At 39.3% G+C, this 14,050-nt stretch overlaps 1 protein-coding gene across 1 annotated transcript in view; it reads left to right on the plus strand.

Moving 5' to 3' along the window:
* Positions 1-13,838, plus strand: part of LOC111234874 (formin-like protein 13) — a 36,417-nt gene extending 22,579 nt beyond the window's left edge. The window contains exons 13-18 of the mRNA XM_022763069.1: positions 2,574-2,726; positions 5,229-5,358; positions 5,487-5,519; positions 5,896-5,993; positions 7,098-7,181; positions 12,451-13,838. Coding sequence (XP_022618790.1) covers positions 2,574-2,726; positions 5,229-5,358; positions 5,487-5,519; positions 5,896-5,993; positions 7,098-7,181; positions 12,451-12,552 — 600 coding nt within the window. The 3' untranslated portion in view covers positions 12,553-13,838. The remainder of the gene's footprint in view (positions 1-2,573; positions 2,727-5,228; positions 5,359-5,486; positions 5,520-5,895; positions 5,994-7,097; positions 7,182-12,450) is intronic.
* The last annotated feature ends 212 nt before the right edge of the window (positions 13,839-14,050 follow it).

Here is a 14,050-nt window from a genome sequence, read left to right on the forward strand (position 1 = left end):
AGATTTAAACTAACACACCCAGTTTGACTGTTATCAGGCAGTTGAATAGGTGTCATCATTACACATCTGTAGCTGTGTCCTAATTCAGGGGGTGCATCCTTCGCAGGCTGCATTTCGAAGGCTCCTTCAAAGTTGGCCTCCTTTTCTTGGGCAACTGAGGCTCCAGCGGCTGGATCCTTCATGGCCCGACCTATCCCAATATTCATTGTGCTGGTAATGAAGATAATACGAGAGCAAACAACACTGACAGAGAGCCTGACAATTACACTTTTAAATGTATTAGCGTCAGCTCAGCTGAAAAGCTAACGATACAACTGTTAAAAAACCTTGAATCCTCAAGTTTTTGTGAAAAAAAGTTGTGTTGTCAAGGTTGCTAGGCGAAGGGAGCTGTGCTTTGGGACACAACAGAAAAGGTGGGCACAGTTCATGCAAACTGAAAATCCTCCGTAATCTGGACCGTCTCATTTTGGCTCGGCCTTCATGGTCTATGACGAATACGAAGGTCCACACCTTCGTAGACTGCGTCCTCCAAAGGATGTGGCTGCTGAACTGGGACACAGCTTGTATTTATACCATGTTTGCAACTGTTGTGTTTGTTTATGTTGTTAACATTTTGTTAGCTAAGTAACTAACAGCTAACGTTACTACCCTGCTGTCAGCCTGTTGCCACGGTCTTTTTCAGGTTACCGCTGCACACAGGTACATTTGTCGCTTACTAGTTGCCTGGCAACCAAAGTACTGTGTCACAGCAAGGTCGCAATAATCTGACAGCCTTTTAATATCAAAAAGGTTATATTTTCTATTATCTGTTTAATTGGGGCTTGAAGTGAGAGACACAAAGAGAGTGCCCACGCTCAGATTATGTAGTTTCGCATGTGCCAAATAATTTTTTTCAAATTTACACAAATACACATTTTTACTGAACATAAACATATGTTTTGTAAACATAAACATAGGCATACATATAAAAAAAACATCTTTGATTAGACATTCACAACTTTTAGTTTTTTGAAAATAATGTTTTGAAAAAAGTTGATAACCAAAGCACTTGCTTGATAACAGGCCTTCTGCGCCTACTAGGCTCCACCCGCACTGGCTCGGGTGATAACAGCCTTGCGAACCTACTAGTAGGTTTAGTATGGCCATACTAACTAACTAATATTTGAGACAGATGTGTAATGGTAACGCCTATTCAATAGCCTGATAACAGTCAAACTGGGTGACACAGATGTGTCATGGATCTGTGGTTTGGCTTCCATCTTCATTAGCCCTGTTTGGGACTGTGTCATGGATGGTTCCCATAGAAACGCTCAGGGAAGAGGTTTTGTGCTCCTCTTTATCACAGGTGGGGAAATTCATACTTCATTCATTTACATTTATTATACTGGACGTGTTTTCAAACAATATTTAAAAGAAAAGACTTCAAAGATGAGGACTAACTGGTTGGTTTGGCAAATGCACGTCTCACTGACCTCCCCACCTCAAGTAAAGAGCAGTGTAGAGCCACTCATCAGGGACTGTCTGCACGCAATGGATGAGACAAATGCGGTTAGTCTCCACTCACACCTCCCTGAACCCGTACTGCTAGATCAAGAGTTGGAGAAAGAGTGAGATATTAAAAAATTAGAGCACAACCATGCTGTTTTGGAAATGTAATATAGCTCCTGCCAAATGAAATGTCAAACACACACCTCCTGCTGATGATATTACTTCGCTAGCTTAGACCATGCATTGCGATGACCAAAGAGCTAGCAGTCAAGTTTTGACATGATGGGAGGGGTTAGCTTGCTGCTCCACATCACATTTGATTGGATGCATTTATGAGAGATTTTGATAGAAAACCCTGAAAAAAACACAAGACTAAAGCAGGTTACATGGGCTGCGCTGTTTCAGTTATCTGTTATACAAACTACAATAGTTTGGCATGATGGTGCAGATGCTCCTGTGCAAAGCCAGTTGATATAATGTGGCTGGATATCTACTTTCTCTTCTGTGTAATTGAGACTGTTGCACTGGAAGTTATTGTTAAAACAGGAGCATATGGTGGGGGTGTTGTAGCTGGCTGGCACACACCTTATTTGGAATGGCTAACTCTTTGTCAAGGACTACGATTCCCAAAGCTCAACTCTTTTCTCCAACACACCACTGGCAAAATGAAAAATCCCATTTTCGTTTCTTTTCAGTTTTTCCAGTACGATTTCTATCCATATTCAACAGGATCTGTTCAGAGCTGGTTAAGCAGGGAAATTGTGTGATATTCTAGAGGGATACTTGTACTTGACACAATTGCATACCAAATAATAATCTTGCCAAACAACAAGGCCCTGATTATTCATTTCATGAGGTCAAATGAGGTGTTGTGAGAGGGCTGTTTATCTTTATAATGTAAAATACTAAAGCCTGGAGTTATTTTTGTCCACGCTGTCAGCACAGACAACCCCAAAACAAGCTTCAGCCTCATTCCACTTAAATTTCATGAAGTTGTTGCGCGGAGAAATTAATGCAGGAGCCAGTATGTGGTTGGATTACAAAACAAAATGACTTTGCTCTGTGTCCCTGTGTTTGTCTTGCAGCTGATTAACCAGAAGATCAGAATGTGCATGCAGCTGTACAACTGTAGGTCATTTGTTTCCGTGCTGGAGTACCTCCTTGCCATTGGCAATTACCTCAACGAGAATGCCGGAAAGGAAAAGGCCAAGGGATTCCGCCTCTCCTCCTTAACTAAAGTACGACTCCACCACTGTTGCCTGACCTTTGATTGAGTTACAGCACTAGGCTAATAAGACTACTCATTGATATACACAGCAGGGCTTTTGTGCATCTTCTTTCAATTTTCTGCCTGTTCCCGTCACTCAGGTTCACTTAGGTCTATGACACTTTGACACAATCATTCGGACAGTTGTGTGATCGTGTCACTGCCCGTCTTCACAGGAGAAATTAAACTTTGGCCAAAGTGTGGCCATAAGTTTTAGAATCATTTCGAAGTGATCCATCATTAACTGCACAGCCAGCCAGTGATTCTCATTGAGCCATAAAGTCTTGTTTTCTGGTTTATTTAAAAGGTGTAGTTGGACAATTTGGGAAATATGGTTTGGTTTTTCTTCCAAGATTAGATGAGAAGATCAATACCACTCTCATGTTTGTCCAGTAAATATACAGCTACAGCCAGTGCTAACTTTTAAGAACTTAGAAGAAATAGTTCCAGTACATTACTTGATGTAATACCGTAACTTGTTATTGTTACACATCAGTTTTTGAACAACCCTAACATCTAAAAGTAAAAATCTTATCAGATGGGGGTCCATGATCTAATTTGTCAGTTTAAGGGTCCTTGATGTGAAAAAAATTGAGAAGCACTGAACTAGTGAGCTTTAGAAGTAGTGCTAAGCAGATTTGTTTACCAGCACCTCCAAACCTCACAAATTAAAAAGTTAAATCTCATTTGATTAATCTCTAAAAAAAAAAAAAAAAAAATCAAGGTATAAAGACGATTATTTCTTGGCCAGGATCAGTAATTTCCTGAAGTCTCTGCTGGTTATTGAGCAACCTCACAGTGACAGGAAGTCACTGCGTCTGGCCAAGAAACATTATCACCAAAAAACCACATCATCTTGTTTTCATTCCCTCGAATTTTGTATGTAAGATTAGGTTTGGGGAAGGATTGTGGTTTAAAATAAGTACTTCATTATCGTTAGAGGACCTTTGTCGTTATGGTTACAATATTAAACACACCATTAAGGTTATGGAGCAGTTGTAGTCCAAAGAAACGAAAATGAGAGCTATCGGTTTCAAATGGGAAATGAACAGAGGTCTCCCAACCTCAAGGTCCTGTATTTTGTTGACTCATCCATCGACCTGACACAGACTCCTTTTTAAAACATCACCTGGCTTCCTCCTTTGCACCAGTCATAATCAACGTGGCCACGACAGGTTGCCTGACAATCAAACGTAATATGGCTCGTAACCATCGGGAAGTAGAGCCGGTCTTCCACTAATCAGAAGGTCGGTGTTTAGATTCCCGGCTCCCTCTGCCCACATTTCGTGGGCAGGATACTGAACCCCAATTTGCCCCGATGTGTCATTGCTGTGTGAATTGTGCATGCATGGTAGAAAAGCGCTGTAGGAATGTGAATGGGTGAATGGGTGAATGTGGCTTCCATTGTAAAGCACTTTGAGTGGTTTTTAAGATGAGAAAAGCACTACATACAGTACGTGCAGTCCATTTAATAAGCTGCTTGCACAGACGACCTGTGTGCTTGTTTTTTAGAGCATAGTCTCATCTATCGGACAGAGTGGTATCGATTGACTCATCTAAATCTCAGCAATAAAGCAAATAAGTATGTTTCCCAAAATTATTCCTTTTTTTCCACTGTTGTCAGGGGCTTGTGAGAGTATTTTCTTTCCTTCCTCTGAATGTAGTCTGAACCACTCTTTTGTGTGCAAGACTATCTACTGGAAAGCTTTAAGGGCCAGTGCTCTTGGCACAGAGGAAAAACGTCCTGTGCCCCATTTAATGAAGCTGAGGCCTCGTGACTCTCAGAGGTGTTTCCAGGTCTAATTGAGAGGAGAGAACTTTTGCTGCTTGAGACAAACTCGTCAAATTAAAGGCTCACTGCTTCCAAGAAAAATGCATCGAGGTTAGCGCAGATATATTTGTTAGGGGTTCTTGTGTTTTTTTTACTTGTGAGCATCAATACTTGGTGCATGTCTTGTATATGTAGCCCTCAGAGGCTTTGCCTGAGCCTTAAATTGGTAAACAACATAACCCAGAAAAAGACTATGAGTGCCTATCACAGGATTATAGAGGTCCCTGTTGCATTTCAATTATGTGGCACCATCAAGTGCAACATGGCTAGAATTTTAGAGTCGTCATTACCATTTTATACAAATATAATATAATATGAAAACAGTCACAGTTACTGCTGCTACACTTACTGCTGTCCACTGCCACTATGAGTAATAATAAAAATAGATAAATAACAAAACCCTTTTACAAGCTCCTTTACAATTAGAACAGAGTAAGTGTATCCACTGAATTGTCACCCTATTCTTTCCCCGACCTTCAGTGAAGAAGCTGCATTTTTTGCAACAGCACAAACAGGCATAGATGTAGAGTGCACATATGCCTTCTTTCCTTTGTGTTATAAGTCCTTGTGCTGTGTGGCAGGGGAGTACAGGTTTGTATAGGCTTCGCCCTTTTTTTTACTCTGTGTTTTCTCCATCACCAGCTCGCCCAGCTCCGTGGGAGAGACAGGAAGTTCACCTTGCTCCATGCCCTTGTGGAGCAGATCATGTTGCATGAACCGTGCTTGGCCACTTTTACCGAAGAGCTGGCAGAATTTGAAACTGTCCCTGGAGGTACTTGCTAATCAAGATTTGATCAAATCCGAAAAAAAATCGGTGTGGTTCTTTTCAATCGAGATTTGTTGAGTGAAACGTGTATTTTCTGTGTGTGTTTCTGTTCTTTTTCTCTCTGTTTTGGATAGCTTCCATCAAGGGCCTGACCGCAGAAGTAGATGGTGAGTAGATCACATTTTACTACTGAGTCCAAAGACTGTTGCTCTTAAATTTGCTGAGACCGGTGTAATACCGACCCTCCTTTTTTTGTGCTAACTCAAGTTATTTGTGAGGAAGTGTGATAGCAACATTTACTAGATCTTTCTGTAATTGTAGTTTCAGTATACTTTTTTGATTGTCCAGGGACTATTCAGGCTCAATCCAATATATTGTCTATGTGTTGACTTACAAACAGTTATCACAAGCACAAATCCAGAAACTTCACAGGATCACACAGGAGACAGCATCTGATTTAAAGCAGCTATTTGCTTCAGCGCTCAAATATGATGGATGGTAACCAATGTGTGTGTGTGTGTGTGTCTGTGCGTGTTGCTTCAGTCCTGAAGAATGAACTGCAGAAAGTCATTCAGTACAGAAAAACTTCCAAGAAGAGAAATGCTGGAGCTCATCACCCAAACTTCTCCAAAGACCTGAAGGTGAAGTAGCAAACACTTTAAAGGTCTCTTGTAAACAAACATGGCATGTTTCACACTCAACAAGCTGCCTACAACCCTATTCTTGCAGCTGCTAAAGGTGAGGCTAATTTAAACTACTTCATACACTGCTGAGTAGTTTAATCTATAATAATACACCATAATTTAATGGTTGATGATGTTTTGTACCAATAATCGAAATCTGCAAAGTAACTAGTTACTACAGCTGTCTGAGTAAGAATGCTGTAAATACATAAAGAAAAGTTAAAATTGCCTTATTAGAATAACTGTAGCTATTACCCAGTAAATTCAAACGAGAGATAGAGTAATAATTTTGTCTCTACATTCAGTTGCTACATCCATTACATGAATTTGTGTTTTAATCCTCATCAAAACATTGCTCTATAGTGCTATACTGCTAGTGGTCAAAAGCTCTAATTTAATGATATAAAAAAATATAACTATTGGGTCAGTTAGTTAGTTTTTCATTATATAGTTCGACCTTTTTGGATATACTCTTATTCTGTGAAGATTCATAGCACCCCCACATTAGCTGTTTCCTGCTGCCTCGGTGTTTCTCCTAAACTAAGATAAGCTGAGGTAATCGACCCCTGTCTCTAGCTTCATATATAGTGTATAGACATGACAGTGGTAGCGATCTTCTCATCCAACTCTTGGCGGAAAAAAGCGAAGAGGCATATTTCCCAAAATGACAAAATACTGCTTCACATTATTGTGCTTTACAAAACATGACAAAGACGTATACTGTATAAATCATGCAAATCAAAATCTACTTGTTTTGATCGTTGGCAGCCCAATATGACTTTGTCACCATTTAAAAATCTTAAAAATCTAATATTGAACACATTTCCAGATAAGTGATCTTCTATTTTTCTGACCAGACACCTTCTCTGCCTTCCTTCATGGTAAATAAAATATAAAGCACACAGCTATGTCCAGTCCAAAAATGCATTGTGTAGGGTAGGTCCCCTGTATTCTAAACCTTTGACTACCACAATCAGTTTGAGCTGTGATTGATTGATTGGATGAATGAATATATGAATGGATCTCACCAGGAGTTCCCTTTGCTCTTCTCTTACACTCCAGACAGCGATTGAGAAGTTCAACACGGATCTCGCAGCACTGACAAAGACTTGTGAGGAGATGAAGAAACTCTACTCTGTCATACTGGTAATTCTTGAGTTATTATTTCAATATCTCTTTTGCACAGCCCCAGAGATGGATGGTCCTCTGTTCCGGTAGTGTCTAGATGGCCCTCCTCAATTATTTGTGATCTGATCTTCCCACCCTTCACTGGGAGAGTACATATATTTCAAAGGAAGAAGTCCCCAAGGTTACATCTTTTGCACCAGGTGTCCTTGAGGTCTTACATGGGGATTTAATGCATCCGTTAGAGGATGTATACCCATGTCCTACACATCATTTCACAGCAAGCACCGCTGATTTACAGCTTTGAAATATGTTATGCTCAGTCCCTTGGATAATTTCCTCAGGATTAGTGAACAATCTCCACTGTTTCCTGTAGACAGAGAGTGTGAGAGACGAGTTCATCTTGACTCTTAATGTGCAATGTCACTTCCATGAATGGTCTACGAATGATTTAAGGCGAGAGACTGTAAGAGCACCTGTGGTGGCTTTCTGATATGGTTTTAATAAAAGCAATGTATTAGAGCACAAGGACACATACAGCAAGTTTTTTTTTCTTTTTTGGAGAAGTTACTCATTTTTTTCCCATTTAGTGATATCTCATTGAAAGTAAACCTGTATCATGTTAGAATGCATTAATTCATACTTGAATACTTTGATTTAAGTGCTCTCTAATGTTGGCTGGATTCTCTGAGACTAAACTTACTAACAGCCTTTACTGAGTTTTGTTGAGAACTAAGCATTAGTCTCAACATCAGATCTCTAAGACAGAAAACTCCTTTCGTTACACATATCATCAGATTTAGTGGAGGCACTGGTCCCTGTTCTTTCATCACACTGCCTATGAAGGAGAACATTTTCTTTGCTCACTAGCCTGGTTAGATTAGGTTTATAGAGCTGAGGCCTATTTTCTGACATCTTAACAGGTGCTATGTTTTTTTTATAGAGTCCCCACCAAAGACAATCAATACGAAAAGTGGTGCCTATTTTCTCACCTTTCCCATATCTCTATGGACAATCCATCATCATAGAGAGTCCACTTATCCTTCTTGCTGTGTTTGTGCACTGAGATATGATGGCATGAGATCTGAGCTTTAGGGCGGGTAGGGAATTGTGTTATAGCAGGCCCACAATTAGATTCGTGTGTTCTGCAAAATTTTCCCCACAACTCACACACAAGTAAGCAAAGGGATGAGGTTACTGAACACAGTCAATGTGCTATAAAGTACAAGTACAAAATAATAGGGATAGCCTTCTGGTACTCAGTTGCAGGCCAGTTGTCACAACCATCAATGTCATTGGTGTAGATTAAATAAGAGAAACAAATAAGGGGTAATGTTGGGGATGTTAGGTCTATTGTCGAGGCTTCCACAAGCTAAAGGAGTAGTTTGACATTATGGGAAATGCACTTATTTAAAGCTGTAACCAGAAGATGGTTAGCTTAGTTTAGAATGAAGACTGGAACTCCAATAAGACGTGTATTGGTTCTCACTGAACTCCCTTTAGAGTCCTCACATTTGTCTTTTAAAATAGCTTGCAGATGTGTACTTGGACAGCTGTGGACACCACGGAAAATGGTGACTATGTATTCTGCGCATGTACATTACGAATCTTATCAAAATGGCGACATCCATGCAAGAAGAACTACAACACATTTGGTTGTCTTCGTATTCTTTTACAGATGAATTGTAGAGGTGAGGTTAGCGGCAGACACAGCCTCTTCAAACTCAGTGTCCAGAGCCTTGCACCCTCTGATGATGAAAACTCTAGCGGACCCTCGCTGACTTGTGGATGATCAAAGGGAATTTGCCCACAAATATTACCTGTCGTGTTGACTAGCATTATTTCAAGCTGTTACGAGTCAGGAATGTTGTAGTAGATGAAGGTTAGCATTCAATTTGGGCAGGAAATCTGGGTCCTTTGAGGGCGAGGCTTTGCAGTGGTATATCCTCATGGTGGATCTGTTTTTAGTCAGCCTAATGTATGAACGCATCTGTAAATAAAAAGGACTTGTTATTTAAATTTTTGAGGAAACGTGTCTCATATGCTGATGAGTGAACTTCCCTCCCTGGCTGGAGCATCTTATTTACTGTAGGAATAATATCCAATCTATCTCTTGGTAAGAAAGCAAACAATCATATATTTTCCAAAATGTCAAACTATACCTTTTAAGTGAAATATCCCCACAAGTTAAATTCCATATTATTCATTATTCTTAGCAGAAACCACTCCTCCAAGTATTATTAAAAGCAGACTTGGCTGTGGCCTTTTAAAGTTTAACAATTTGACCTTTAACTGTAGTGTCCCCTGCCCCTTCAGGCTAGGAGTTATATTTTTAATCACCAGGCAGTGGTGCCAAAGTTGGACCAATAGAATCATGATATATTTGATATATAGTTCAGCTGATTTCCTTTTTTTTTTTTTTTTTACTCTAATTAATAATAAACTTACTTTTTGAATTGTAGCATCCCTACTGGGCCATTCTGGGTCTACATTAAATATCAGAGTGCCATCAAGCATCAGTCCTCAAAGTTTAGTCAAAATCTGACCAGTGGCACATGAAGATGGAAATTCCCTTGCCCCCCTTTGATATCACTTTGTGGGGACCCTGTTCCTATATTGTGTGTGTGTGTGTGTGTGTGTGTGTGTGTCTGTCTGAAACATTGTGAATATACAATAAACCCCCTTAAGCAACACTGGAGAAAGTGATTGAGACTGACTGGGCTGTTGTGTTTTGCGGGAGAGCAGCAGGTTGGGGAAAAGGCGTCATATTTAGTCACATCTTGTCACAGAGGAGAATTCATAGTGATGTCCTTGAATAGCCAGCATGCAAATTTATGAAACATAGATGAGGCTCATGGAATTTTTGAGGGGTCGATTTTGGAGAGGTCTTTTTTGTAGTTGTTACTCTGGAGGCATGATTTTAAAAACCACTCAAAGCATTAAATGGAAAGAGACATTTTATATTACTACATTATAGTGTGTTATAAACCATTTATTAAATGTTTAATCTGTATAGTGCTTATAAATACTAATGGGGGGGATTAAAGTGTAGCTTTAACTTTTATTTTTGCATATATGTTTGACTGTAGTTAGTTAAAATATAATTGATTTACTTTAAATGTATTTTTAATACATTCTGCTAGTGACATTGCTGGATTCAGTATACCAATTATGCATGTCTGATGCTTGGAGATAAAGGAGCGCCGAATAATCACAAACCTTTTTTTTTTCTTTTTACTTTGTAGCTTAGCGTCTACCGCCACGGTACAATACACATGCAACCAGTGCAACCAGCAGTCAATCTAATTATCCTTCTTATCCTCACTCGTTAAAATGGAAACACATTGAGATATACAACAAGCACAGCCTTTATGTCTCCCACAGCCTTACTTGAAGTGTGATGGTAGATTTGATATTTTGGGAATATAATGCAATATCTGATATCTGATTTGAGAGTGTAATATACTGTAGAGAGGACAAAGTGTTAATAATCAACTGACATCTGCCTCTTGCTGTCAAAACAGACGTTTTACACCTGTGTAAACCTTTCAGAAATGTCAGGAGTCACAGAAATACAAACATACTCACTGTCAGCCATGGGCGTAGGTTTCGTTTGAACACTGGGGAAAGGGGCACATTAAGCGAGGGGTCTGGGTGTCCTCCCCCAGGAAATTTGGAGCATCTGACACTTTAGTTCCTGCATTCTGCTGAATTTTTATGCACCAATTTGTGCCTTTTCCTGCATCACTTTATGGTGGAAATGCCTCATAAAATGGAATATATTGCAATAACGCTTTCAAATTCAAATGTCCAAACAAATCACATGTTGCCATCTCTTGGTTGCATAAACCATGGGAACTGAACATCTACAGCAAACAGTTATACGGCTAGATTTGGTGGCAAGAGGCTCTGCTGTTTGAGGGAGCTCTCACAAAGTCAGAGTAATGGAGAAGATTAACAATGAGAAGTGTCAGGTTATAATAGTAGCAATGTACACCTGCATGGATATTATTGTTTCTGACTAGTCTGCTGATAGCCAATGACTGTGAGGCATGAATGAATCAGCTAATGCAAGATCAACGTCAGTGCTCTGCCTGATTAAACTCTGTGCTTCATCAGATCAGTCCCAAAGACAAAAACTACCATGTGCACAAATTCCAGACTTGACTGCAAAAAGTCCAAAACCGTTGCCGATACCAAGCTACCGCGGCAAACTGGCTGATTTGCCAGAATCTCTTTCTAATGGGCTTTGATCCTTTGAAAAGTTTTTTGGTTTCACCCTTGACTGCTGGTGTTGATCCTGGCCTCAAGAAAAACTCAATCTGTCCAAAACTAAATGCTATGACGATGAATACTAATTCTTAAAGGAATAGTTTGACATCTTGGGACACATACTCATTTACTGACTTGCTGAGAGTTAGACGAGATGGTCCGTGCGGTTAATATGAAGCTACAATCAGCAGTTGGTTAGCTTAACTTAGCTTAGCACAAACACCAAAAACGGGGAAACAGCCAGCCGGGCCTGTTCAAAAGTTAATAAAAACTGCTAACGTGCAACTCTAAACCTCACTAATGAGCATGTTATGTCTTGTTTGTTTAATCTGTACAGTTTTAGCAAACAGACCTGAGAGTTGTACGGTTTTTTCTCTTTAAACTCTTGGCAAGAAAGTGAATAAGTGCATTTCCCAAAATGTCAAACTATTCCTTTAAGGCTGTAAAATATCATCACCTTGGCGATTGCACTATACTGTAAACTTTATAGTACATGCTTACTTATCAGCAATCATATCCACATATTAAGAAAATGTAGTATGTGATGGCATTTTTAAATCTGTAAAACATAATAAGGAGTAAAGAAACTGAGGAGCGAGTGGCAGCTGCAGCTTGAGCCTGAACTTCAGGCTGCACTGTTGACGGCATACAACAAGCCAATTAGTTCACTTAGCCATCGCGACCCTTTCTGATAAAGTCTGACTTGAGAATTGCTAACATTTTTATGCTGGCGACCCTTAACCACGAGGTGTAAGTGTTAATTCAGCAGTACACGTCTACCTCATGGTATGAGTGGACTCGATGAATGGATTGCATGCTGAGGCAGTACATGAGGTAATTATATCAAAAGACCATTGTTAAGAAGAATATGCATGGCCTAGGTGCTGGTTCACTGATGAAAGTGACTTCAGTTGTTAATTGTAAAAATAATTTTTATGAGTTCAAAGGTGTTGGGAGGTGTAATTGATATCAGACTAAAGTTTTTAACTTCCAATCATTCTTTTTTCCTCTCGTCCAGGTTAAATTTGGAGAACCGGCGAATCAAGACTCTCAGGATCTCTTTGGGTTGATCTGTCAATTCGTCCTCGACTTCAAGAGGGCACATGCTGAAACTATATGAGTTACACAGTATGAAGTAAATATTAGTGACCACTGGGACTACAGTGAAGCTTACTGAGCAAACAAAGTTATAGTCACTATTCCGAAATAAGAATATTACTTGATATTAGAAATAATAATAATGATGAGTTGGGTTGGATTGGATTTAGAGTATATTTTCTATATTTTTCCCCTGTTTTGTTGCACAGATATTTCAGTTTACAATGTGCCCTGGATGTGATTAATTGTATAGACATAAGAAGTGCACAGTGATGCTCATGCACCTGAACAACAGATGCTGAAATCAATTTTGTGAATATAAAACTGATCAATGCTGAGTTATTTCATGTCAGAGATGGGCTTGATTTGAGTTGACAGGAGTTAACATAGACAACACTTGAGAGGCCAGCTGGTGAACTTCGGGTTTGTGATTATTCTGAATATGTAATCTTGCTGTGGTCAGGGACATTTGCTCTCCCAGCGCTGCAGGAGGAGCTCCAAGGCCACCTCTGATTCAGGACCACATCTGCACTTTGGAAAAGTTGCACATTTTCTCATGCAAAAGCCAGAAGAAACCACCAATTTTAATCAAAACTTTGGTGATTTTTTTTTGAGCAGGAAACACTCACAACTATTTCATTAAATGAAATGAATTATTTCCCTCACAGAGCTTTATCTTATTTTTATTTTTTTTTATTCCAATTTGTCAGAGTTGTAGCTGGATGGATCATTAAGGCTTATTTATTTATATATTTCTAGACATTACGTCTTTGTGCCGCTTTTGAAATTAAAAACAGATAAGTAGCTTAACCTTGAGCATGTACACAAAATCAACGCTAAAAGTCACTTCAAATTGTGCAGATCTCCATTTTCTTTTAGTTTGGAATTAATTTCATTTTTGAAGAGAATCACAGACACATAAATGCAATAATTGCGCAGTTATTGCCCCTTTGTTATACGTGACAATCAGTATTGTGCCACTTCGTTTCTCAAGCATTTTGTTGCAGGAGGGTTAAACCTCTGTTTGTATGGACTCGACACTGCCTTTTACTTTCGATTCTCCAAGTCATCACCTAGTTTTTAGGGGGTTTGTATAAAAACAAGGTGTCATATCTGATTTTTTCCCTGCACATGTACAAGTTTGTTTAAATGACAGGATATTTTATTCCATTTGATATGCATTGTAAAAGCTAAATTACTTTCCCTTTTTAAAGCTTCCATATTATGTAATATGAGATTCATGTATTTTCTATGCCTCCACACCGGCGACAGCCATGAATGACGTTTGGAAATCAATCGATACACCTTAAATGTCATTACTATAACTTTCATCATTTCATTTGTTTTTATTACCTCTCTTGCATGACGGACATCCCATTCTTGTGAACGGCATATCTCAGTAACGCATTGAATCAGTAATTCTAGTCTTATTATAAAGCATAGTCTAAGTTCTATATTAATACTGTGAAAGTATCAAAGCACTCAGTCCACAGAGAAATGCACACAGCCTGTATTCAGAA

Source organism: Seriola dumerili, unplaced genomic scaffold (assembly GCF_002260705.1).
Source record: "Seriola dumerili isolate Sdu_G_001 unplaced genomic scaffold, Sdu_1.0 BDQW01000468.1, whole genome shotgun sequence".
Taxonomy (NCBI): Eukaryota; Metazoa; Chordata; class Actinopteri; order Carangiformes; family Carangidae; genus Seriola; species Seriola dumerili.